This window comes from Culex pipiens, chromosome 2, assembly GCF_016801865.2.
Source record: "Culex pipiens pallens isolate TS chromosome 2, TS_CPP_V2, whole genome shotgun sequence".
Lineage (NCBI taxonomy): Eukaryota > Metazoa > Arthropoda > Insecta > Diptera > Culicidae > Culex > Culex pipiens.
The window spans coordinates 12,985,297-13,011,668 of record NC_068938.1 but is presented as its reverse complement, the minus strand read 5'-3'; the positions used below and the strand labels follow the sequence as shown (position 1 = coordinate 13,011,668).

Genomic DNA, 26,372 nt, shown 5'->3' with positions numbered 1-26,372 from the left:
TTAGCAGGCCTGGACAATTACATCGATTTCGGTGGACAGCATTCCTGTTGGACCACATTTCGCGAGGGGGGGAGTGACCGCGGGCCACCTGGCCACACTCCATAAACAGAGTGCGCGATACTCACCACTGCTGTACAGCTTGGCCAGCTCCTGGGCGCCCTTGTGTTGGGGTCCCCACCGGGGTCGTTTTTCGAGCACGTCGGTGCCGTTGTGGCAACTGGTGCCGTTCGGGGGGCCGTTGGCCGCACAGTTGGTCGAGTCTGCGCTGGCGTCCAGGGGGGAATTACTGCCGTTGATGCCGCTGATGCTGTTGTGACAAGTGATAATTGTGTTCGAGTTGGGATCATCCTCCAGCATGGAGTTTTCCAGGATTTCCTGGTCCGTTTTGACGGGGGTCTGAGGGGAGGGAAATGAGAGAAAGGATTGTATCAATGAATGATCATGCTGTAAACATATTTCGACAGAAATATCGTAGCAATTGTGAAAGTCATAACCTTAAAATGGTTGGCAAATAAATTAATCTTTTGATGGATTATTTCTCGTCATTTTTTTTATTTTCCAAATTAAAATTGTAATGTCGCAACAAACAGTTTATTATGAATACAAAAGGACGAGTTGTTCATCAACTATGCTTATTCAGTATTCTGTTCTCGACGAGAAATGAATATTGAAAAATGCAAAATTAGTGAAATTTCAGCAAATTTCACTGATGTTTCATTTTTGAGCATTGAATATCGAATCAATAGTTTCCAAGATATCGTTAGTAGGAAAATTAGGCCTATTAGAAAACACCAGCTGTCCGATCAACAAAGTTTTAAGAGGAAAATTGTAGGAAATCTTCTCAGCTCTTCGAAAATATTTTCGTAGGGCTGCCTTTTCTTCATGTTATTGAACCGCAAAAAATAAAAATCAGGAACTTGAAAACGATGCACTCTATTGCTAAAATTATGTTGCATCTTAGAATAAATTTTAAAATTTTGAGTGACCATTTATTCGATATTTTCAAAAACTTTTTTTTATAAAAGCATAACTTATTTTGTATTATTGAAAACACTTACACTTTTACAGTTTAAAGAAATCTAACATGCTCTAAATTGATTTAAAACTATTAATCCCGAGATGACGGCCAAAATTTTAAAAACTGTGAAAATGTATTTGGAATTCTAAAAGGCAATCCATAACTAAAATTTGACTAAAATAGGGCGCAGAACTTTAATTTTAAAAGTATGAAAATAATAAAGAAATATAAAAAATATTTTTTTTGTTCATGATTCGACTATCCGAAGTCCCATACAAACATTCGAATAATCGAAACTTCGGATAATCAAGTCTTGACTATACGTAATTTTGTGAAAGGTTTGAGTATTTCACATTTTTTTATTGCTATCGAAATATATGAAAAAATTCCGATCATTTATTACCCATATTATAAAAAAACTCAAATTTATAATTTTGAGTATTTACCCCACCGGCAGTCGCATGCGTGTACATTGTACACACTTTGTAAGAGCACATGTAAGAAACGCCAAAACACGTGACTTTCAAAAGGTTAAAAAAATGTTATTACTATCGAAATGTTTGAAAAAATCCCCATCATGTGATACAAAAATAGTAAAAAACGAAAATTTTGATTAGTTTTTCGAAAATACGTAGTTTTGTTAAAAAGGTTTAGTATTTCACAAAAAAATAATATTACTAATAATCATTTGAAATTCATGTTGGTAAAAACTGTTTTTTTTTTGTATATTTTCGAAAATACGTAATTCTGTGAAAAAATTTCAGTATTTTCAAAAATTGGTGTTACAACTTTCGAAATGTATGGAAAATCCCGATCATTTGATACCCATATAGTAAAAAACTTAAATTTTTTAGTATTTTCATAAATTTGTCATGTATTTGTAAATCCGGTCATTATACCCATATTGCAATGACAATAATTTTGAGTATTTTTTCGAGAAACATTGCCTTTTCAATTCATTGTGCTTAGAATGTCTTTATAATATTGAAATCGATGAAAAAAAATTTAACTCTCTGACTTGTTGAGCATTTGGTTTGATTTTTGTAAAATATGTACAGCGATCTTTAATTTCAGGAAAAAATAATCCTCGAAATGTTATTTAGAAAAAAATACCGCTTTTTGTGGCAAATTTGCCCACAATTTTTTTTTTTTTTTTTGAAATATCAGTTTTATTCATGATCCTCAAAAAGCTCAACTTCAATTGAAAGCAAACGCTGTAAAAACTGAAATTAAATTTTAGGTTTTATAGCTAACGATCCAAATTTAATATATTCTGCATGGAATTTTTTTTCTGGATTTTTTATCAATTAAATAACTGAATCTGAAAAATATTAAATAAGAAAAACACAGAATCAAGCTAAAACAATGATGATTTCGGAAGAAAAATATTTATATTTAAAAGTTGGCAATTGTAAATTATTCCTTGAATAAGCAACATTTTATTTCTGAATCATTAAAAAAAATATTCTTATTAAATTCTTGTCAGGTGGAAAAAAAATCTCAAGCTTATTGTTCGAATTGGACACTCAACTTATTTTCATAATATGTTAGGAACGTTTTAGTCCAGTCAGCAATTTTCATTGTTTTTCTAAATCCAGGCTTGAAAAATTAAAAAATGTTTGGCCTTTGAATTAACGGAAAATTATTATAATCTATTGTTTGATAAAGTCTAGTTTATTTTAAAATATTTAATTTTTTTATGACAACCTGAACGAATTAATTAAACATTGTTAGCCTGCATTTAGGAAAACAATGATTCTGAGGAAAAAAGGAGTTTTGGAACGAATGAAAATTATTGGCTTTTTTTATTTCGAACTTAGGGTCTTAAACCTGAAAGGCCAACCAAATTTCCTATCACCAGTTATAAACTCAGAAAAAGGACTGTTTATAGTTTTTAAGGATTTTCAAACCATAATTTATAAACGTAACACAACTTTATTCAAATTTAAAAAAAAAATCAATGTAAATTTCATTTAAAGTTGTTTTGTATGTATCAATTTTTCCAACGCAACTTGAAATTTTTGAAGTTGATGTCAGTAAACGCTTCAATTTCATCAAGGTATGATAGATTTGGGCTCCAATTGACAGAATTGAATTTAAGTGAATTTCCAGCGAAAAAATAAAAATTGTAAATTTCGGGTATTAATGCTATGAATCGAGTTGTTCATATTATTTTTAAATAATTAACAGAAAACTGTAAATTTTGCCTTTCGACATGTGCGATTTATATAATTTCCAATTACAGACTTCAGCAGATTTTGTCAATCTTGGATGGATATTTCCAACTTTAACAACTTGGTTTGTTATTATGCTTTTCATTATTAGCTTTCTAGTTAACGGTATTCAAGTGTACACGACCCGATATAAGCTAGAAAGCATTCAGGTCGTTGCTTGCAGGTTGATTGATGTGCTGAATAGAACACGCTATCGGGCCATCTACCGGGAATCAACGCAGGGGCGCCATTCCTTTGCACACGCAACCATAAAAGCAGTGGCTTCTGAATGAGCCTTCCACGCACATAACCTTCGCTGAAAATCCAATAAATCAACCTCCCCGCCGGTAATTCGCCAAAACAAATTAACACGAATCAAGGCTCTGATTGAGTGTCAAGCGTCAAATTGATTGCAGCTTTGTCGATAATCACTGCTGCGGTAAATTGTGGACTCCACCAACCCTCCCCTTAAGAAGCCACATTCAAAGGCAAAGGTGATGAAACTGTTGACCATCAAACAGGGAAGCGAGACTCAATCTCAATGACCCTGAAAGCGACCACTCCGACTCCTTGGCACCGATTCAATCGCTTGCCACCGAGAGGAGATGACATCGACGACGACGATGACACCATATAAACACACGGAGCCAAGGCTGTGAGTGTGACTTGTCTCCTTTAGGCGTCTGCCGAGGGCTTTCACGGGACGTGACAAATGATTTATCGCAAAGCGATACGGATGGGGGGGGAAAGTTTCTCTCTTTCTACATCTTGGATTTAATTGGATATTTGAGCTTAGAAAGAAAAACAAATAAATTTTGTGTCGATTCCGGTGGAATTTATTTAGAGGAATATTGCTAAAAGTGAGTCAAGAGACATGAAAATTTTTTTTTATGATTTTATGATTTTATGATTTTATGATTTTATTTTTTTATGATTTTATGATTTTATGATTTTATGATTTTATGATTTTATGATTTTATGATTTTATGATTTTATGATTTTATGATTTTATGATTTTATGATTTTATGATTTTATGATTTTATGATTTTATGATTTTATGATTTTATGATTTTATGATTTTATGATTTTATGATTTTATGATTTTATGATTTTATGATTTTATGATTTTATGATTTTATGATTTTATGATTTTATGATTTTATGATTTTATGATTTTATGATTTTATGATTTTATGATTTTATGATTTTATGATTTTATGATTTTCATCGGGACTGGCAACACCAGCCAGCAACAGTCAAGTGTTCGGAGCTCTTCAAACTTTTCGATTTTTTCGCCGTAATTTACCGTGATTACCCGCGAGTTTGCTGCTCCAGCATGCCAAGGGCCGGCCGTGGCCGTGGCAGTTCGAGTGCGGCCTCGAAAAACCCGCGAAGCTCATCTACCGGCAGAGTGCAGAAAGGTAAACACACCAACGCCGCATCGACCGCCATCGCGCACGGGAGCGTGCCCAGTGACGTCACCGATCCATCGTTTTTACACGTGTCATACCGTCCACGTGAGTCCCCTGTACGGACGAGACAATCGACCCGGGCATCCGGAAGCACTTCCGGCCAGCAGCAGCAGCAGCAGCCGTCCACAAGCACCACGACAACAACCACTTCCAACGTTCCCACCAGCAACGAATTTGAGATGCTGAGTGGAGAAGAAAACAACACCGCCAGTGACAGCAGCAGTGCTGGCGACGACGATGACGATGATGAACTTGCGCGCAAGCAAGAAAAGAAGAAAAAATGTAACTCTCCGAAGGAACGACGTCCACCTCCAATTTTTATTTTGGATACGCTGGCAGACGATGTTGACGAGTTGCTTGAGGGCCTCCAATATTGTCTGAAAATAGGTAAAACGTCAGTGCAAGTTATTACACATAACAAACTGAATTTCGACATGGTGGTGAAGAAGTTGAAGTTGCGAAACTTCAAGTTTTTTACATTTGACCCTGCAGAGAAGGTCCCAGTGAAGATCGTCCTTCAGGGATATCCGGACCGCCCGATCTCCGACCTGGAAGAACACCTATCGGGCATCAAGGTTAAGCCTCGAGAGATTAAGGTGCTCTCAAAGACGATAACGGTGACAGGTACGTACACATTGTACCTCCTGTACTTCGATCGTGGGTCCGTCAAAATCCAGGACCTTCGGCGGATCAAAGCACTGGACGGATTCTTTGTGACGTGGCGATTCTACATGAAGAATCCCGCCGACGCAGCCCAATGCCACCGCTGTCAAAAGTTCGGACACGGTTCAAGAAACTGCAATCTTCCGCCCCGGTGCGTAAAGTGCGGTGAGACCCACTTCACCGAAAGGTGCAATCTTCCGCGGAAAGACCAGCTGGGGGAAAACGCCCAGCAGCACAAAGCGCGCGTCAAGTGCGCGAACTGTGGTGGAAACCACACGGCGAATTTCCGTGGCTGTGCCGCGCGGAAAAAGTACCTCGAGGAGCAGGACAAGAAGAAGAAAGCGCCAGCGTCCCGCCAACCTCCGAAGACTTTGAGCTCGAACGCTGCAGCAGCTGGCGGCGGAGCGGTTCCATCGACCAAACCAGCGTTCCCTCCCGGTTGGGGAGGTTCGTACGCTAGAGTAGCCGCTTCTGGCGTCGGTACTCCCCCGGGACAAGCTGATGTTACTGGTGATGATCTCTTCACGCTTCCTGAGTTTTTCGCCCTTGCTGGAGAGATGCTCACGCGCTTTCGTGCCTGCCGAAACAAGGCAGAACAATTCCAAGCTCTCAGTGAGCTGATGATGAAGTACATCTACAACGGATAAGCTGCCTTGTGCAGCGAAGTTTTTCGACGTCAACAGACAATACAAACTGTGATTTAGTTTTAAGCTTTTCCTATTTCTATCCTTTTCCTTAGCAAATCTCGAAGGTTTTTTTTTTATTTTTCCTTCTCTTGCCAAATCCATTGTTAGAATATCCAATTACATCTAAATGAATTATAGTGTAAACCATAGTTGAAAGGAACTCCAAAACTCTATTAGGTTATAAGAAACACTAAATTGTAAATTGATTATTTACTAATAAACACTAATTGAATTGAATTGATTTTATGATTTTATGATTTTATGATTTTATGATTTTATGATTTTATGATTTTATGATTTTATGATTTTATGATTTTATGATTTTATGATTTTATGATTTTATGATTTTATGATTTTATGATTTTATGATTTTATGATTTTATGATTTTATGATTTTATGATTTTATGATTTTATGATTTTATGATTTTATGATTTTATGATTTTATGATTTTATGATTTTATGATTTTATGATTTTATGATTTTATGATTTTATGATTTTATGATTTTATGATTTTATGATTTTATGATTTTATGATTTTATGATTTTATGATTTTATGATTTTATGATTTTATGATTTTATGATTTTATGATTTTATGATTTTATGATTTTATGATTTTATGATTTTATGATTTTATGATTTTATGATTTTATGATTTTATGATTTTATGATTTTATGATTTTATGATTTTATGATTTTATGATTTTATGATTTTATGATTTTATGATTTTATGATTTTATGATTTTATGATTTTATGATTTTATGATTTTATGATTTTATGATTTTATGATTTTATGATTTTATGATTTTATGATTTTATGATTTTATGATTTTATGATTTTATGATTTTATGATTTTATGATTTTATGATTTTATGATTTTATGATTTTATGATTTTTATGATTTTATGATTTTATGATTTTATGATTTTATGATTTTATGATTTTATGATTTTATGATTTTATGATTTTATGATTTTATGATTTTATGATTTTATGATTTTATGATTTTATGATTTTATGATTTTATGATTTTATGATTTTATGATTTTATGATTTTATGATTTTATGATTTTATGATTTTATGATTTTATGATTTTATGATTTTATGATTTTATGATTTTATGATTTTATGATTTTATGATTTTATGATTTTATGATTTTATGATTTTATGATTTTATGATTTTATGATTTTATGATTTTAAGATTTTATGATTTTATGATTTTATGATTTTATGATTTTATGATTTTATGATTTTATGATTTTATGATTTTATGATTTTATGATTTTATGATTTTATGATTTTATGATTTTATGTTTTCTATTCCAGTTTTCCAATACTCATTCGAAACCAAACTTACATTCCAACACTCACCTTCAAGTACGTTGTCGATATCTTGATAGTGGTGGACGTTGGCGATAGTCCGCCACTCTGTTCCACGCCATTAGCTAGCATTTTCCCAGAGTCCAGTCGTCGGGAGCACGGAGGTAGCGATATCAGATCCATCGTACCAATTCCATGAACACTTGCGCTAGTTGGGGCTAGTTGTTTTCGCTTGCTTGCAGGATTCGCAATTACCGATATGGAACCCGCCGTTGGTCAACCACGACAGCACATTTCTCACTCTTCCGCCACAATCTGTGACCTTTGCTGTTACACCTAAGGCCACTCCCAGCTGGGACTTCCTGTTTTGGATTATTCAGCACTTTTTTCTCCCAACACCAACAGCATATTTCTGAACCCTTGGCAGGTGGCACCACTGTTACTTCCGACGAGTTCCACAAACTTCCGGAAATGTTTCTTTCTGCAGACAAAACAAATAAAATTTACAAGATTATAAACTCTGTCGGACGATAAAACCACTTATTAATGTTTGCACTGGCTTTGTCTGGATTTTATGACCATCAACAAGTTAAGCACACCACTTGAACAACATTTTAAACAAGCCCCCTTCCTTAAAAACGGATGTAATCGCCCCGATGAAACGCTTTTCTTTCACTGTCTCTAAATGCCTTAATCCTCAACGGCAGCACCAATTAGCGCATTTTCCTAGTTAGTTTTTCACTTCTGCTCTATTAAGGATAATTAGGTTTTCACAGCTCCGGCGAGAATTCAAGCCTTCTAGGAGAGTCACTGTTCACTGAGCCAGCCAGTACCACTGCCGACACTGCCGGTGGAGCTGAAGGCACACGAAAATATGTAGTAAAAGTGCTACAAACATTACAGCAACCATCAGCAGGCAAGTGATTGTGCTCGGGTTTCTAACGAGGAGTGCGGCTGTGTTTTAAATATTTAATAAATTGTGCTACGCTGCCAGTTGGAGGAGTCCACGTGGAAGGTTTTGAACATTTAAAAAGTTTTGTTTATCTAGTCATTTGAAATTTGATTATTTAAAAACAAATTTTTGACTGTGTTTTCAGCTTACAAAAACTACAAAAAAAAACTAATTTTTTTACTGGAAAATGTAACTGTACCTTATGAAACACACATAGTACCCCACAAGTCCACAAAGCACAACAGGTGTTGGAAATCTCATTGTTTTAAAATTCCTACACAATGAATGACTTATCATGAGAAAGCTTTTGCACCAGGTTTCGTGGACACCTTATTCGCAAACCAGCTGACATTGTGGGTGGGGTGGGGTTGGAGGTAGAAATTTGTGTAATTGACAAGGACAATTACGCTTACTAGGTGTTTCAGCCAAGTGTTGGTAATTGTTTGTAGCGCAGAAATATCACGGGATGAACTTTTAGTATTTTATATTTCTTAATAATAGAAACATTGAAACTGCTATAGTTTCTTAAATTTTTGTCAGCAAACCCCAGAAAGACTTCATCATCTTTAAATTTCCTAGTTATAATTTGTTTTACATTATTTTAATAAAAAGCTCTTACAAATTCCATTTCAATTAATATTTTTGTAATAATTTTGTGCTACATTTTATTTGCTATTCAGTCATTTCCAATAAGGGCAATGCTCTAGAATGACGCAAAAAAATCCTGAGTTTAATATTTGTATTTTGTTAAACTTTGTCCATCGATTCCTTATGTCGTAAAAATATTTTTTCTTCATTAGTTTCTTAATATAAGTTTGGGAACTGTCCATAGAAAAGTGCTATTAAAACGTTCGAAAATCTGTATCTCGAGAAGGAATTTTTTAAACGATTTGGTCGTTTTTAACCTATACCGTTTCTGGGTTATAGGTTTAATTATTCAGCAAGAGTTACTCTTTTTTAAATTAGTGTACATCACAGAGAAAAAAGAGTTCCCAAATTGATGGATTTTTGTAGTGTTCTTTTTGTGCTGTATTCGTGATTGTGTTCAGAGTGCATATTAATTGGCAAAGGGAGCACGTGGTCGTTAAAAATATTCGGAGTGAAAAGTGTTTTTTTTTTGTGTTGGCTGTTTATCATTTTTGTCGTGAATTCTGTGCTGCGACGAGGCCACGCGCTTGCCTTACTGAAATATTTGCGTCTTGAGCGTTATTTTTGTTGAGTAATTTGTGTTGTATGTGCTTGTGTAATCTTAATTAATTGTTTTGTGATTTTCAAAGCCCTTTCTATATCCACGTTGATCGGAAGGCACGGCGTCGGGTAAATTGTGTATGCATTTTTCAAATAAGGTTTTATTTTTTTACGGTGAAAAAGCCATTTTTATATAATGATCGAAAGACGCGCTGACATTTAGGATTGTCGAGATAATAGTGGAGCAAAAAAACTGTGTGAGTGATTTTGTGTGTTAACCAGAAAGACCTTCACATAGCATCGTTTTTTGGAAGGCTCGCCGACGGGTCTGTTATGAAAGTCCTTCCCATAGCATCGTAGCTCGGGAGGCATCGAAAAGCCTTATCCTACTAACCCAAAAAAAAAAATTAATCACGTGATGCTTGAAGGAGATGCTGTGGATTCAACGGTCTCATGCGGTATCAACAGGTATTTAGCGAAAAGCTGTATGCTTGATCACCCGAGTGGATCAATCGGACCGCGCACTGGACTCTCAATCCAGAGGTCGCCCCTTCGAATCCCGCGGCGGGCGCTCTAAAATTCTTTGTGTAAATATGGGTATTCGGCGCCGTCGCTCCGTGCCATACTTTCATACACTTAGGAGCCCAGGGCGGCGAAGTCCTTGTAGATAAAAAGGAAGACACTAGTGGTTGGTACTAGCAATGGTGGCCCTTAGCTATAATGTCAACTTCGTTTTTGTATGCTTGATGAGTCTGCAACTTCTTTTTGAAAAACGTACCATGCAATTTGAACACTTTGTTCTTGGTTTCCATTTTCATGAACGCATGTTCACGATTTTGGGAACTCTTTTTTCTCCGTGTTGTCCGTTGTTGATATATTAGAAATGCTTAGCAAGTTTTCCACAGTTCACTTTTTTTGGACATTTTTGATCCGACCTTTGGATACCGAGATTTAGCCTTGCAAAAAGAGCTATTCAATAGAATTAAACTGTTTCTAAAAGTATCAAAAACTTGTGTGCATCATACACTAAAATATATTTATCCAACTAAATGTTTTTCTACGTATTTTTACCCGCTGAATCCGAATCAGTCCTCAGAATTGACCCAAATTGCAAAAAAATAACCGATCTTTGTTCATATTTTGAGTTTATGAGATAATTTTACATAGTAACCCAAAATATGACCAAAAATCGATATTTTGACAATTTGGGTCAATTCTGAGGGCACATTAGGATTCTGCGAGCAAAATTACAAAAAAAAACAATTTTTGAATTTTGTTACACTTTTTCCTTGAAAATTAGACATTTTCAAATGAAGATATCTAGAGTTTAAAGAAAAATACCCATGAGATTTTTTCAGAGATTTTTTGTAGTGTAATGTGGTGCTTTTTTACCTTAAATTGGCTGTAACTTTTGATCCTTTAGCCCAAATTGGCATGTCAGAAATTAAAAATGTTTGTTTTTCAGAGCTCTAAAAGTGCCTTATTATCACTATTCTCTAAAACTTTACCTTGAATTGCTACGTTAAAAAAACTGATATTCGATGGTTCGCTTAGATGCTTTCTCCAAATTTGATCAAAAATCAAACCATCCACATTAGTGACCCCCGGGTCTTTTGTGGTCTCTATTGCAAGTTTCTGCTCGAACCTAGGAGTCCGAAGGCTTGAATGGGGAGAGCACCCAAACCTCTTTCTGCTCCAAGGAACCTAACACCCCAGTGTTTGAACTGACGTCTTTCGGATTGCGAGTCCAACCGCCGCCAGCGATTCCACCGGAGTAGGCTTGGTTTGGTGTGTTGTTTGTACTTATGGCATGGAGACAACTCCTACACCTGGAATGACTTAACGGCCTAACAACCAAGGCCGGGACCGACGTTTTACTTCCTCATCCGATGGAAGGTTGGAGCAGATGGGAATCGAAACCAGAATCATCCGCTTACAAAGCGGACAGCGTAACCATTCGGCCACGCACTGCACACAATTTGGTCCTAGAAGGCGTAGATTGCACGATAAAATGTTGGAGTCTTGGATTGGCAAGCCCTACAACTTTCTAGAAGACAACAAAAATCCCAAAAATATTCCTGAAAGATAGGATTTTGGAAATCACTGGAAATCAATGTTGTATGCAGACTTGTATGAAGCAACTTATCATGTTAAAAGAATTATTTGAACAAAATAAGGTCCCAACAAAACTGTATAATGGTTTGAGAATTAGTAAACCAATCTGGTGGTGATGCAATGTTTAGATAATGACTTTGGTAGTGCAATCATCAACTCGAATCAGTTTTTTATGGGGTCACTGATCTTGAATTAGTTGATTAGAATAAAAACAAAAAACTCAATAAAAAAAACCATGATTTGATTACCCTAAGACCATTTAAAACATTCGGAAGAAACAAATTCGCCAAAAAACATTTTATTCTATTTTCTAAGAGTTTTAAAAAAAAAGTTTTTCACATATTTTGGTGTTAGCCTCAATAACCTAAATGAAAACTTCAAACCATCCTATTCCGTGATTCCGTGTTGATTACATCGAACATATTTTTTTCTTTTGCTTCAATTATTTTAATCACCAGTTAAGATTTCGTTTGGTCAAGAATCTAGTTTCATAGCCACCATTAAAAAACTGTATTTAACGTCACGTAAGTGTTCTGATGCGTGACTCCTGGCCGCTCACAAACGCTGAATAATAATTAAATTTTAACAGATTGTAGAGATTTTTGGTTAGTTTGATTAAAGATGAACAAAAATTTACTTTGTTTACAAAAAACCTACAAAAATATAACATTTTCAAAAAAACAAAAAAAAAACATTCCAGATTACTCAGTTCAGTGTTGCCAGCGTGTCGTCTAACCATCAAGACCCTGCTGCTGGTTCTGCTGCAGTTTGACAACTTAATGTGTTACCGGTCGATCCACCGTAATGGGGCACAAATTGCTGTCTGCAACCACGACCACGATAATCAACCGCACGAAAGAGGGCGTCCCGCATAAAAATATATGATGATTTGCACTGTTAAAACCATGCAATTACAATACATATTTTAATATTTATGGTAAGTTTATTGTTGACTTTTTCGAACTTTACTGGAATGGCGATGAAGCTACTATACAATTCATTGTTACAGCTAATTGGAAGGTTTTGTTATTGGAAATGTTATAAATTGAAACAAAAAAACTACCGTAAAATTCATGAATACAGCAAATATTATAGTTTTGTTATTGGAAATTTCATAATGCATTTTTTCCAATTTTTTGTTTCAGTAAGTTCATTGAAATGTTATAGTTGCGTAGTATTAACTTTTTTAAACGATCTTTTTTTGAATATTGCGAATCATGCAATAAAAGTATTTAAACAAAGTTGTGTTTTGAATACAAAACTTCACAAACGATTTTGACAAGCTCAAATCAAACTAAATTATTAAAATACTTAAACATTAAAATATTGAAATATTAAAATAATTTAATATTAAAATAATTTAATATTAAAATAATTTAATATTAAAATAATTTAATATTAAAATAATTTAATATTAAAATATTAAAATATTACAATATTTCAATATTAAAATATTAAAATATTAAAATATTAAAATATTAAAATATTAAAATATTAAAATATTAAAATATTAAAATATTAAAATATTAAAATATTAAAATATTAAAATATTAAAATATTAAAATATTAAAATATCAAAATATTAAAATATTAAAATATTAAATCATTAAAATATTAAAATATTAAAATATTAAAATATTAAAATATTAAAATATTAAAATATTAAAATATTAAAATATTAAAATATTAAAATATTTAATTAAAATATTAAAATCTTAAAATATTAAAATATTAAAATATTAAAATATTAAAATATTAAAATATTAAAATATTAAAATATTAAAATATTAAAATATTAAAATATTAAAATATTAAAATATTAAAATATTAAAATATTAAAATATTAAAATATCAAAATATTAAAATATTAAAATATTAAAATATTAAAATATTAAAATATTAAAATATTAAAATATTAAAATATTAAAATATTAAAATATTAAATTATTAAAATATTAAAATATTAAAATATTAAAATATTAAAATATTAAAATATTAAAATATTAAAATATTAAAATATAAAAATATAAAAATATTAAAATATTAAAATATTAAAATATTAAAATATTAAAATATTAAAATATTAAAATATTAAAATATTAAAATATTAAAATATTAAAATATTAAAATATTAAAATATTAAAATATTAAAATATTAAAATATACAAATATTAAAATATTAAAATATTAAAATATTAAAATATTAAAATATTAAAATATTAAAATATTAAAATATTAAAATATTAAAATATTAAAATATTAAAATATTAAAATATTAAAATATTAAAATATTAAAATATTAAAATATTAAAATATTAAAATATTAAAATATTAAAATATTAAAATATTAAAATATTAAAATATTAAAATATTAATATATTAAAATATTAAAATATTAAAATATTAAAATATTAAAATATTAAAATATTAAAATATTAAAATATTAAAATATTAAAATATTAAAATATTAAAATATTAAAATATTAAAATATTAAAATATTAAAATATTAAAATATTAAAATATTAAAATATTAAAATATTAAAATATTAAAATATTAAAATATTAAAATATTAAAATATTAAAATATTAAAATATTAAAATATTAAAATATTAAAATATTAAAATATTAAAATATTAAAATATTAAAATATTAAAATATTAAAATATTAAAATATTAAAATATTAAAATATTAAAATATTAAAATATTAAAATATTAAAATATTAAAATATTAAAATATTAAAATATTAAAATATTAAAATATTAAAATATTAAAATATTAAAATATTAAAATATTAAAATATTAAAATATTAAAATATTAAAATATTAATATATTAAAATATTAAAATATTAAAATATTAAAATATTAAAATATTAAAATACTAAAATATTAAAATATTAAAATATTAAAATATTAAAATATTAAAATATTAAAATATTAAAATATTAAAATATTAAAATATTAAAATATTAAAATATTAAAATATTAAAATATTAAAATATTAAAATATTAAAATATTAAAATATTAAAATATTAAAATATTAAAATATTAAAATATTAAAATATTAAAATATTAAAATATTAAAATATTAAAATATTAAAATATTAAATATTAAAATATTAAAATATTAGAATATTAGAATATTAAAATATTAAAATATTAAAATATTAAAATATTAAAATATTAAAATATTAAAATATTAAAATATTAAAATATTAAAATATTAAAATATTAAAATATTAAAATATTAAAATATTAAAATATTAAAATATTAAAATATTAAAATATTAAAATATATTAACCTGGTCGCAGCACCTAAAAGGACCTAATAAAAATAAGTTATGAACAAAAAAAAACATTTAATCATTTAAACATTTAAACATTTAAACATTTAAACATTTAAACATTTAAACATTGAAACATTGAAACATTTAAACATTTAAACATTTAAACATTTGAACATTTGAACATTTAAACATTTAAACATTTAAACATTTAAACATTTAAACATTTAAATATTTAAACATTTAAACATTTAAACATTTAAACATTTAAACATTTAAACATTTAAACATTTAAACATTTAAACATTTAAACATTTAAACATTTAAACATTTAAACATTTAAACATTTGAACATTTAAACATTTAAACATTTAAACATTTAAACATTTAAACATTTAAACATTTAAACATTTAAACATTTAAACATTTAAACATTTAAACATTTAAACATTTAAACATTTAAACATTTAAACATTTAAACATTTAAACATTTAAACATTTAAACATTTAAACATTTAAACATTTAAACATTTAAACATTTAAACATTTAAACATTTAAACATTTAAACATTTGAACATTTAAACATTTAAACATTTAAACATTTAAACATTTAAACATTTAACATTTAAACATTTAAACATTTAAACATTTAAACATTTAAACATTTAAACATTTAAACATTTAAACATTTAAACATTTAAACATTTAAACATTTAAACATTTAAACATTTAAACATTTAAACATTTAAACATTTAAACATTTAAACATTTAAACATTTAAACATTTAAACATTTAAACATTTAAACATTTAAACATTTAAACATTTAAACATTTAAACATTTAAACATTTAAACATTTAAACATTTAAACATTTAAACATTTAAACATTTAAACATTTAAACATTTAAACATTTAAACATTTAAACATTTAAACATTTAAACATTTAAACATTTAAACATTTAAACATTTAAACATTTAAACATTTAAACATTTAAACATTTAAACATTTAAACATTTAAACATTTAAACATTTAAACATTTAAACATTTAAACATTTAAACATTTAAACATTTAAACATTTAAACATTTAAACATTTAAACATTTAAACATTTAAACATTTAAACATTTAAATATTTTATCATTTGTACATTGAATAATATCTTGAAATTTCAATATTTGATTAAAAGAAAAAAAATAAAGAGGAATAAATAAATAAACGAAGGAACCCAACATAACACTGAACCTGTGCAGCCGACGCTATTGCAACGGACGCACCATTACACTGAATCTGTGCGACGCTCCTGAAATAAACGCACCATGGTTGAGCTGTCAGTTTTTTTTTCCACTCGCGCGTGTTTGATCGTGTCCGTGTCGGTGTTGGCGGTGTTGGCTGTATCCTCGTGATTTGGCAACTTTTGGCGTTAGTCAAGGTGTCCAACGAGCAGCCGAAGGCAGTTAGAAAGATCCGCTGAGGGACGGAATCGGGTCCGCTCCGCAAGGCGAAAAGTTTTCAGCATCTTTGTGTGAGTATTGGGAGGATTGTGAAATTTGGCGGAAGGGCGGAATCCTTCCCCGCAGCAGCAGCACACGTTTACCTTGGCCTTCAGGGGCAGCTGACGTTGAAAAACCTGCAATGTTTTTTTTTATTTCCAGAGTGAAGCTGTTTGTTTGCGGAAAAATCCAACTTGAAAGAGGAATACGACTGGAACTCGTCTAGTTCGTGCGAGGACGGCCAACATGGACAGCTGGCGCCGATCTCGGCCGGATGACGAACCAAGTACGACCGACTGGCGCAGTGGTTCCGGAACTGGCGGTGGGGGCAACGGACTGTCGACGAGTCTGTCCGGGTCTAGCTTGCGGGACAAGTGGTCCAGGTCAACGAGTTGGCGCGAAGAGGAGAGTGTCATAGGCGATGGGCCTGGAGGGCGGCCACTGCATTCGTCGTCAGCGGGTGGTGGCTACAAACCTCGGATGTCGGCTCTGAGCGGCGGAGATCTCAACACGAGTGGAAGACCGGGAGGTGGCCTACGGCGTCACTGAGACGCCGATGATCAACTGCCGGAGTGGGCCACGGAGAACCCGTCGGATTACGGAGGTAAGCCTCGGAAGAGGCGGACCCCGGCAGCAAAAAGAAGTCTGAACCGGTACGGAACGCTACGGCGGATGAAAAGCCTCCAAAAGCCAGCGAATCGGAATCCCGGCGTCCGAGATGGCGTTCCCGGCGTCCCGCACCTGCTGCAACTATTCCCGGTCGCCGTCAGGATCCCATGAATGACCAGATCCAATGAGTCACCGATCCGGAATAGCGACGAGGAGTGCTTTTGTAAAAACGTGAGTATTGGGAGGGTGGTTATTTTTTTGCTTGGAAACTTTTACACCGCAGCAACACTCATTTTTCATTGTGGATCATTGCGATATAAATATGACTAGATTTTTACTCGATGTTGTTTTTAGGCGTATTTCCACCGTGGATTATGGGGAGCTGCTCGTTAGCGCTCAAGGTCAACCTTCGAACGCAGCAGCAGATCCAGCACCGGCTGTGCTTCGGGATCGACCGAAAGTAACACGAGGCCACCTTCGCAGAAGTAAAGCCCCCCAAAAGTATGTTTAATTAGGTTTATGAATTTTCAGCACCATTTCAATAAAATTTCCTTTTTCTAACAGCAAATCCAATCACGTGAAGGCAGAAATGATTACTGTGAGGTTCATTCTGACGATTGTTGCAAGCAGAAATGAAGTCGAGTGTCATGGAGTACCCGTATCGCGTGGATCCGGAGTTTTCTGTCGACATCAACGAGGAAGAGAAGCCACTGGGACCAATCAACGGAAGAAACTCATCATCTACCGAAGAGGAGCTTTGACAGATCGAGAGGTTGAAGTTTGAATTATGGAAGAAAACGTCGAAAGGAATCAAACGTTTCGGTGGGATCGCCGGGACCAAGAATCAAAATGAAACTAAATTAAATTAATACATTATAAAGTAGGGAGAGAAAAGTGCAACAATAACACTAAAATGTAATATAACACTATTGTAGATAATATAAGAAATACATAAAAAAAACAATAAAAATACACTGAAACATACGGTATTTATTATTTATTTCAATGTAAAGGTAAGGTTAAAACAGTACTTTTTATCAGGGAACTAATCATAAAGAACTATAAATTTACTGTAGAATCCTCTGTAATGCTTGTTGTTTTTATTATTAATGTATGATGTTTTCTATAGTCAGGACGAGTTTTTGGATGAAAAATGCAACATTAGATTAACAGTAAAATGCGTCGTATTTGGAAAAAAAATGTATGGAAAAATTTCGAAATTTTTATGGTACCGGTGCATAACAACCCCCCTTTTTTATGGTAAAATCCCAAAATACGACGCAAATTATCTTAAAAAACGATGCTGTCTACTGTTAAAACACTGTCAAAATGACAATATATTTTATCGTTTTGTAACGTTAAAATTTACTGTAAGTTCATCAGAAATCTTTATGCGGGGTAGACCTGGGACGGGACACCACCCCGTAAGCTGTGCCAGTTTCACATGGTAGCTTAGGGGTTACCTAATTACATTGAAGCAATTAAACATACAAATATTATTTATATTTTTCAACAAATATATTAATATAAAAAAAACGAAAATATTCAAAACGAATTTCACAACGCTGTGCCACCCCTTAACCGCGCTTCCCTTTCACAGTAAAAATGATGTTCTCATCGCAAGCCGTCATATTTGATTTTTATTCTTCTTTAACCAGCTTGAACCAAACTCACAGCACACCAGAACAAAGTGAAACACGAACCCCCTTTAGTGCCATGTGCTGCTGTGACTTTTCCGCTACAAGGACGTGTCGGAAAATGCGTGACTCCCAAATTTTTCTCAACCCCCTCTGGGAAGGGAAAAGGGGTGTGTGATAAGTCGAAAAGTGAGCATTTTACAGAAGGGGTTTTGGGTGGCATTTGTGCCCATTTTTTCCCGCTAACCACCCCAAAACACCTGGCATTCCGACGAACTCAACACAAAAAAGTGTGATTAGATTTTCGGGTCACCTTTGCAAACTGGGCAAAACCCGTAAAGATATCGGGTTTTATGGGGTTTTAAACGTTGGTGGGTTTGCTTCAAGAGGTGAAAGGTGACGGTTTGTGGGTTCGGAATTAGCACACGCATTTCAGAGTTCGAAAAATTACACAATTTAGATTGAGATTGGGTTAACGTGAAGAATGGAAAGTAGAAAGGAAAGGCTACTTTCAATCGATAAAACAGCTGAGTTCAAAGGCTCTGAACAACCAGAGGGATGACATCATACAACACTTTGGATTTTAAAGAAGATTTTGAAAATTGGAAAAAAAAATGCGATAAGAATTTACAGCAATTCCACACGAAAACAGCATGATTTGAGAGAAAAGGCCAAAATTGGAGCAAGGGCTTCCTTAGCCCAAATAATAAGTACGGATTTTTTTTTTTTGCACTTTGGATGACCTACGCCTTGTTAGGGTGGTCCAAAAAATAGCAATTTTGGTCGATTTTCGCAAAAATCATATTTTTTTAAAAAATCATAACTACGCGCCATTTTAACTGAATTTAGCTCACTTGGACACAAATTAAAGAAAAAAAGCTTGGCCTTATAGAAATTATTTTTTTTTGCATTTCAAAAATCTAGCCTTATTTTTGAAAAGGTCGCATGAAAACATGAAATGTGGTTTTGGAGGTCACGGGACAATAGAGCCTATGTCTGAAAACATTTTTATCGGATTCTTCGGACAGTTTTACAAAACATATCTCAAAATGGTGATTTTTCATCAGGATTCCGAGATATGATTTGTTGGAAAAAACAAACTGGGGTTTATAACGCGCCGCTCCCAAAAACCGGAAAATTACAATATCGGGAAAAACAACTTTTTTAATTAAAACCACGATATTATTAAAAATTGTGGGATGACCTATACTTATTTGGGTTCCAAAAGTTGAGCCGTTTAATTAGAAAGATTTTTGTACCTAAAAAGAATGGGTCATCCGGACAACTTTTTACCAACAATGGGGAACCAATCATGGGGAATTGCTGTTTAATAAAAACTCAAAAAAGAACTTCCCAAAAAAGTAATGGTACTATTCATCATGGAATGATAACAGATTCTGTGTGAAAAAAATGTAACATTACATCAGAAACTGGTGCATTTTCATCAGTTTTTGATGAATTTTCATCAGGTTCACATTTTTCAGGTGAATTACTCAAAAAAAGGTAATATTCAACCAAAAATATGTTCAACTTTTTAACTTTTTTCAAAAAACTCCACAAAAATTCAAGGGGCACAAACAAACTTTTGCAAAAAAAAATTAATTAAAAAAATTATAATGTCGATTATAAACTATTTAGAAAATACTATAAAATTTTATTTATGAGCAATACTCCACAAAAGCTGACAATTGAATTTATTTGTATTTTTTTTTCTAAGACTTTCCAAAGGACTTCCCTATGTCTAAAGCAGCCATTTTCTGTATCTTGAGAAGGGATTTTGAGATCAATAAAAAATGCACCCTTTGTTAAATTCACTTTTCATGACTTAAACTTGAAATCCCAAAATCCGTTTTTTTTTTTAAATTGTTTGATTTGTTTCAGTGGACCGAAACGCATCTTTTGAAGAACAGGAAATCATTGGCAAAAATGCTACAAAACGTGCAACAAAGTTATACATTTTTGAAATAAATATTGATTTTTTGAAAAAAAAAAAAGCCACATAATTCCACATAATTTTTCTTTTCAAAATTGGTTTTGCAAACGAAAGGTACTTTAATTTATTTTTTTTAAAAAAAGGGAACCATATTCAAATTATAGCCAACTTAAGCTAGATTTTGAAAAAAAAAATATGCTCATTGATTTTTTTCTATTTTTTGCCCATCTAAAATAAATCAAAAAGCTGAAAAAAATTTCATTGAAGACATATCAGAAAGTCCGAAAACGCAATATTAAGTAAAAAATCAATATTTCTTCAAAAATGTATAAATTTGTGGCCGATCTTGTAGATATTTACTTTTATGCTTTTGGGAAAATCTTTGAATCTATAAAATCTGTAATCTTTTAACATATTTAGAATTTTGAGAATTTTGATATTTTGAAAATGTGTGCCAAAAGCATGACTATGCAAGAAAATTTTGTTAATTGAGCTCGAAATTTCAACTTTTTTTACGTCATCATGCGTCTCCATTTAAATATCTAAAAAAAATGCGATATTAACATCGGCAAATATTTTTTTTGTAACAATTAAATAGTAAAACCCTTTTAAATACACATTTTTTGGTTATAAATGATTTAAAGACATATTTTTTGTAAAAACTCGATTTGCGTCAAAAAATTACAATTCTCTGGATAATTTGAATACGTCAAAATAGCCTGACATTTTTTTTTCTATGAAACAAATCAAATTTTCATTGTTTTTTAGTAAAGGCATTTCAAGCAGACGTGCATCAGCACTCAATAGCACTTCACCACATTTTGAGATGATGGCCTTCGCAAACCGGCAGAGTGAATCTTTGCTCAATGTGCAACAAAACATGCTTTAGTTTGATGCTTGTAATAACCTTTTTTCACTATGCAATTTGGATTACCAACAAATTAATAGTGATTTGAATAACACAAAAAATTTAAGTGCTAAATGTGCTATTTAGCACTCAAATAGCACTTCATCGCTAAAACAAGCGAATAAGTGAAGATAAAGGATTCGGTCGTTCAGCACCTCATAGTACAATGAAAAAAACATACATTATGTAAAAAACAAATTGATTTGGTGCCTTTTCCAAGCCATGGCCTTAGAATAACTGTCAAGTGCTATTGAGTGCCGATGCACGTCTGATTTCAAGGACGTGCATATGAACAATTCAAACCTTTTTTGAATTTGATAATTCGTAAATTTTGATTTTTTTTTATGCGTAAATTGATCGAGAATTGATCGAAACCCGGCTTTGTATAAAACTGACGCAGCTTTTATATTGTGTCAGAAAACATCCTGAATTTTCTAAATATTTACAATAAACTAAACATCTTATTGTGTTTAAATTGACAACAGAATTAGTTTTTAAAATTATTATTTTTTTAATTTTTTTCAAATGTTTTTTTTTTGCCTTCGGATATTTATATAAAAAAATGAGGCAAATGGCAAAAAATACACAAACATGTGGTAAGCGGCAAAAAAAATTATCAAAAACCGTGGTTTCAACATTTGAATGGAAAAGGGGTTTAAAATGCATTTTACATCAATCCAGTTGTTTTGCAATGATAGTTTTCAAAATAACTTCGAAGAATCTTATCGGAGAAAAAACAATTTTTGTGAAACTATTATTTTGCAGTAATTGTTTTCAATTAAGCCCAACAGGTTAAATATGGTTATCACCGCAGAAAATGCATATCAAATTGTTTGCAGTTGATCATTGATTTTTTCCCTTTGATTTTCAAGACGCTAAACACTTATACACTTTCAATGCAAAATGTAGTATCTGCTCAAGGGTTCAGAATTTCTCAAGGGTTCAGAAGATATCATAAAGCGGATAAAATTGCAACATCAAAAGAGATATTACTCGGCGGTTTCACCATTTCCCAGCAAAGTACTTTTGAGCTCTATGGTAACTGGTCTGTTTCCAAGGTGTATCTGAACCATAAAAATGAATACGATATGACATCACCAGCTTGCTGAAAATCGTTAAAATTCTTCTCCGAAGGGATTCCTCAACGTTCGCTGGAACGTTTCAAATTTTGCTCACTTTTAAAAAACAATCAAGCAAATTGCGCTCTTGTAATTCCACTTGAATAAAACTCGAAATCGTGTCGATCACATCTTAATTATATCGCGAAGGACTTTCCAAAACCGCGAACAAAGAAGTCAAAAGCTCAATTTAAGGTCGGTCACGAACACACAGTTCCACAAGGATCCCATAAATCCTCGCACTAATCAGGTAGCAACACGACCAACTTTAACCCAGCTTTTTTTCTTTTCTTCTCTTGTTTTAAGTTTCCCACGGTTTGGTTTCTTGTGGTGAAATTAAGCATGAAAAAAGAACTTTTGTTCTGCGGGAACTCTCGCCACAAGTTCAATAAATTTTTAATTCCATCCGACGCCGCACTAATGCGGTGGATAAAATATTTGCACTGCTGTTTTCTTCAGAACAATTCCGAACTTTTTTTTTCTCTCTCGATTCGTTTCACCACCCCATCAACGGAAAATTTTCATTCACTTTTCCCGTCGATAGCAGCCATTCACCGTTTCCCGCTTGTTTTTTCCCTCTTCTTCCGGGTTTTATTTTTCCACATTCCAGGTCTTCCTTCTCTATTTCATTCATTCACCAAGTCCAAGTCTTCCTTCCCGATTAAATAGGTCACTGTTGCTCCCCCCTCCCACCCACGTGACGTTCCACACCCACAAACGCACACTCGCACAACAACAAAAAAAACACACGTGCGTCGTCGTCTGTTGCTCTACTCGGTTGATAAAGTCGCGACTTGGTGGAGCCACCAACTCCAACTTGTACTACCGAGGCACTCTGTTACTCCGAATTAGACTTCCTTCACCGGCGAGGACCTTTCCACAAATGAGAGACGGTCGCGGTGAACGACGGTCCACGCTGGAAACCCGCTGGTATCGATTCCGGCCACCCAAATGTCACCCCGTGCCTTTCCTTTTGACCACCGACCACCGAGTCTGGCGTTTGCATGCAGTCCACGTTGCGTGATTACTTCACTTTACTCCCTTCTTTTTTTTTTTTTTGCTCGCTTCGGTGCTGCTAACTCTTCGTGAGGGTAAGGGGAGCAATTTTTGATATTAGGTGAAAATTTGTTCAAAGATCTTTCTTATAAATATCAACAAAAATCAATTAAAAAAATATCATCAAATTTCTATGAAATATGAATTTATTTTGGGTTCTTATTTGTTTTCTTTTGAATCCCTTAACATTCCAACGCTCAAGGCTCCAAAAAAGTTGGAACGGTAACTTCAACTCAATGTTTCTCGGGCATAACTCAACCAATCAAGATGATTCTTCTTTCCAGTGATTTGTTAGGATGTCTAGATGATTCTAGAACTTTGCAAAACTTAATTTGATGAAATCTGTAATTTTTGCAATCAAAAACATCGTTCCAACTTTTTTTTCGCGTGTTAAAAAAATTCGCCAAAAATTCCGCGGAGGCATAGAGTTCCCGATTAGTTGCAGGATTTCTATAAGTGTGTGTGCAAATTGTGATTGCGATTGAATTAAGGTGTTCAAAATTTTGGAAATATAGCAATATCTCGTTCCACAAGCTCGATACATTAAATACTCGAAGTTAAAATTTGTTTCGAAAAAATCAAAATAATGTACAGGAAAACTCATGTTTACGATTTTGTCAGCAGGTGGCGCAAATTCAATTCAAATGTTCTCAAAAGTTTAATTCTGATAGGAATTTTTATGCTCTACAACTAATTCGAAAATACCAAAATCTTAAAACTTGATACTGAAAAGTTAAGAGCGATTTTTAAAAGTAGTTCTTGCATGCAAATTGTCTTTTTTACCGTATTAAACCTCCAGTAACTGTAGGTTAATATTTACTAAATATAAAAAAAATATCGATAAACCGAAGTTGTTTACGTTAAAATAATCGAGGTTCAATAATCGTATTTTTTTTAAATTCTAGGATTTTGTAATTTATAATATGGGTATTAAAAGATGCATCGTTTTGTATGCATTTCCACTTCATCAGATTTTTTTTGTAAAATACTCAATGTTTTAGAGAACTCCATATATTTAATGCAAATGTTTAAAATGTTCCTAATTTTCTACCTAAAAAAAATACGATAAAAAAACCTACGATAAAATAAATAATTTCAGTAATTTGAGCACACACAATCTAATTATTTTATTGAAAATAATATTTTAGTATTTTCATGAAATACATATTTTGTTAAAATCAGAAAGTCTAAAAAACTCTAATTAAGTGTAAATGCATTTAGAACTTCACGTCGTTTAAAACCCAAATTGCACATTATGAAATTTAAGTATTTTAATCAAATACGATATTTTTAATTTTTTTTTGTATTTTTCATTATACAAGCTCTAAAACAGTAAACATTCATTTTAAAAAATCATATGGGTTAATCTCACATCTCAAATTATGCAAATTTGAGTTTTTTTAAACACGTTATTTTGGGGAAATTTCAGAATTTAGAAATAAAGTAAAAATTTCACAAAATTCAAAACAAAAATTATGAAAAATGTAAGTATTTTCAATAAGTACGGTATATTGTGAAAATTTTAGTATTTTATTTCAAAAACATTAAAACAGTGAAAATGCATACACAATTTCACATCATTTAATACACATTTTGAAAATTATTAAAATTTAAGTATTATCATGAAACACTTTATAAGTGTTTTTGCCTTCCTCACCTCACTGAGGCAAGGCTATAAAATCACTCGAAAAATGAACTTCTTAAATACGACTTTTAGATATACCTTCACGTATACCTATCGACTCAGTATCAAATTCTGAACAAATGTCTGTGGGGATGTGTGTAGACATGATTTTTTTTCCACACGATTATCTCAGAACTGGCTGAACCGATTTTGGCCGGATCCGCCTTATTCTGTTCGTTTTGGGGTCCCCTAAGACCCTATTAAATTTTATTCTGTTTAATGAAGTACTTTTAAAGTTATGCCAAGAAAAAGTTTTTTTGTAGCTGCAAAAAAGGGTGATTTTTGCATAACCTCAAAGGCTGGATCTTTTTGCTTACGCGCGAGAGTCGCGCAGCATGCGTAGGGATTTTGGTCCACGCGGGGGATTGGCAGCCACACCCCCTTGCATGCGTATCGCCCGGTTGCCACATTGCTTAAGCAGTGTCTGCGTCTCTTCTGGAAAAAATCTGTACTGATTATGTTGCTGCATCATTTTGTCTCGACAAAGATTTACACGAACTTTTTAATTATTTTTTTATAACTCATCAGACTTTTCTCCTTTATTTTGGAGAGTTGGTAAAAAAAAATTTGAAAATTGCTGTTCAAGTAAAATCAATAATTATAAAAAATAAATGAAAAAAAAATTAAACAAAACTCTTAAATTAATTTGTAAATACAATCTAAAATACAACATGAATGCGAGGAAGGCACCAACCACCTTAAGGTGGATTAAGTAACGTTTTTTTTAAATACTCAGATGTTCACAAAAAACACTATAAAGTTCAAATGCATGTAATATTTCGCATTGCATGCATCGCAATAATGCAAAAAAAAATGTATAAAAAACTGTATTTTGTGAAAATTGTTTAGTACTTCTTATTCTTTGAAACTTACTAAATAAGGCCATTGAAAATTTAATTTCAAGGTATAGGGAACGCATTAGGTTATTGACTTTGTCTTAACAAACAACACCTAAAGAAATCACAAATGCAATAAAAATACATTTTCACAAATCCATTTCAAATTATGAA

At 31.8% G+C, this 26,372-nt stretch overlaps 2 protein-coding genes across 2 annotated transcripts; one reads left to right on the top strand and one right to left on the bottom strand.

The window, feature by feature from the left end:
* LOC120431688 (uncharacterized) lies at window positions 1–23,657 on the bottom strand. Its single transcript, XM_039596802.2, has 3 exons — window positions 23,449–23,657; window positions 7,433–7,862; window positions 1–396 (listed from the first exon to the last, which is right to left on the bottom strand). The coding sequence occupies exons 2-3, from the start codon at window positions 7,562–7,564 to the stop codon at window positions 1–3; spliced, it is 528 nt and encodes a 175-aa protein (XP_039452736.2). The 5' UTR covers window positions 7,565–7,862; window positions 23,449–23,657.
* Window positions 16,151–17,176, top strand: LOC120431690 (uncharacterized). The gene is made up of 2 exons (XM_039596805.2): window positions 16,151–16,450; window positions 16,581–17,176. Exon 2 carries the CDS (start codon window positions 16,665–16,667, stop codon window positions 16,965–16,967), a length of 303 nt encoding a protein of 100 aa, XP_039452739.1. The 5' UTR covers window positions 16,151–16,450; window positions 16,581–16,664; the 3' UTR covers window positions 16,968–17,176.
* Window positions 23,658–26,372: the final 2,715 nt, after the last annotated feature.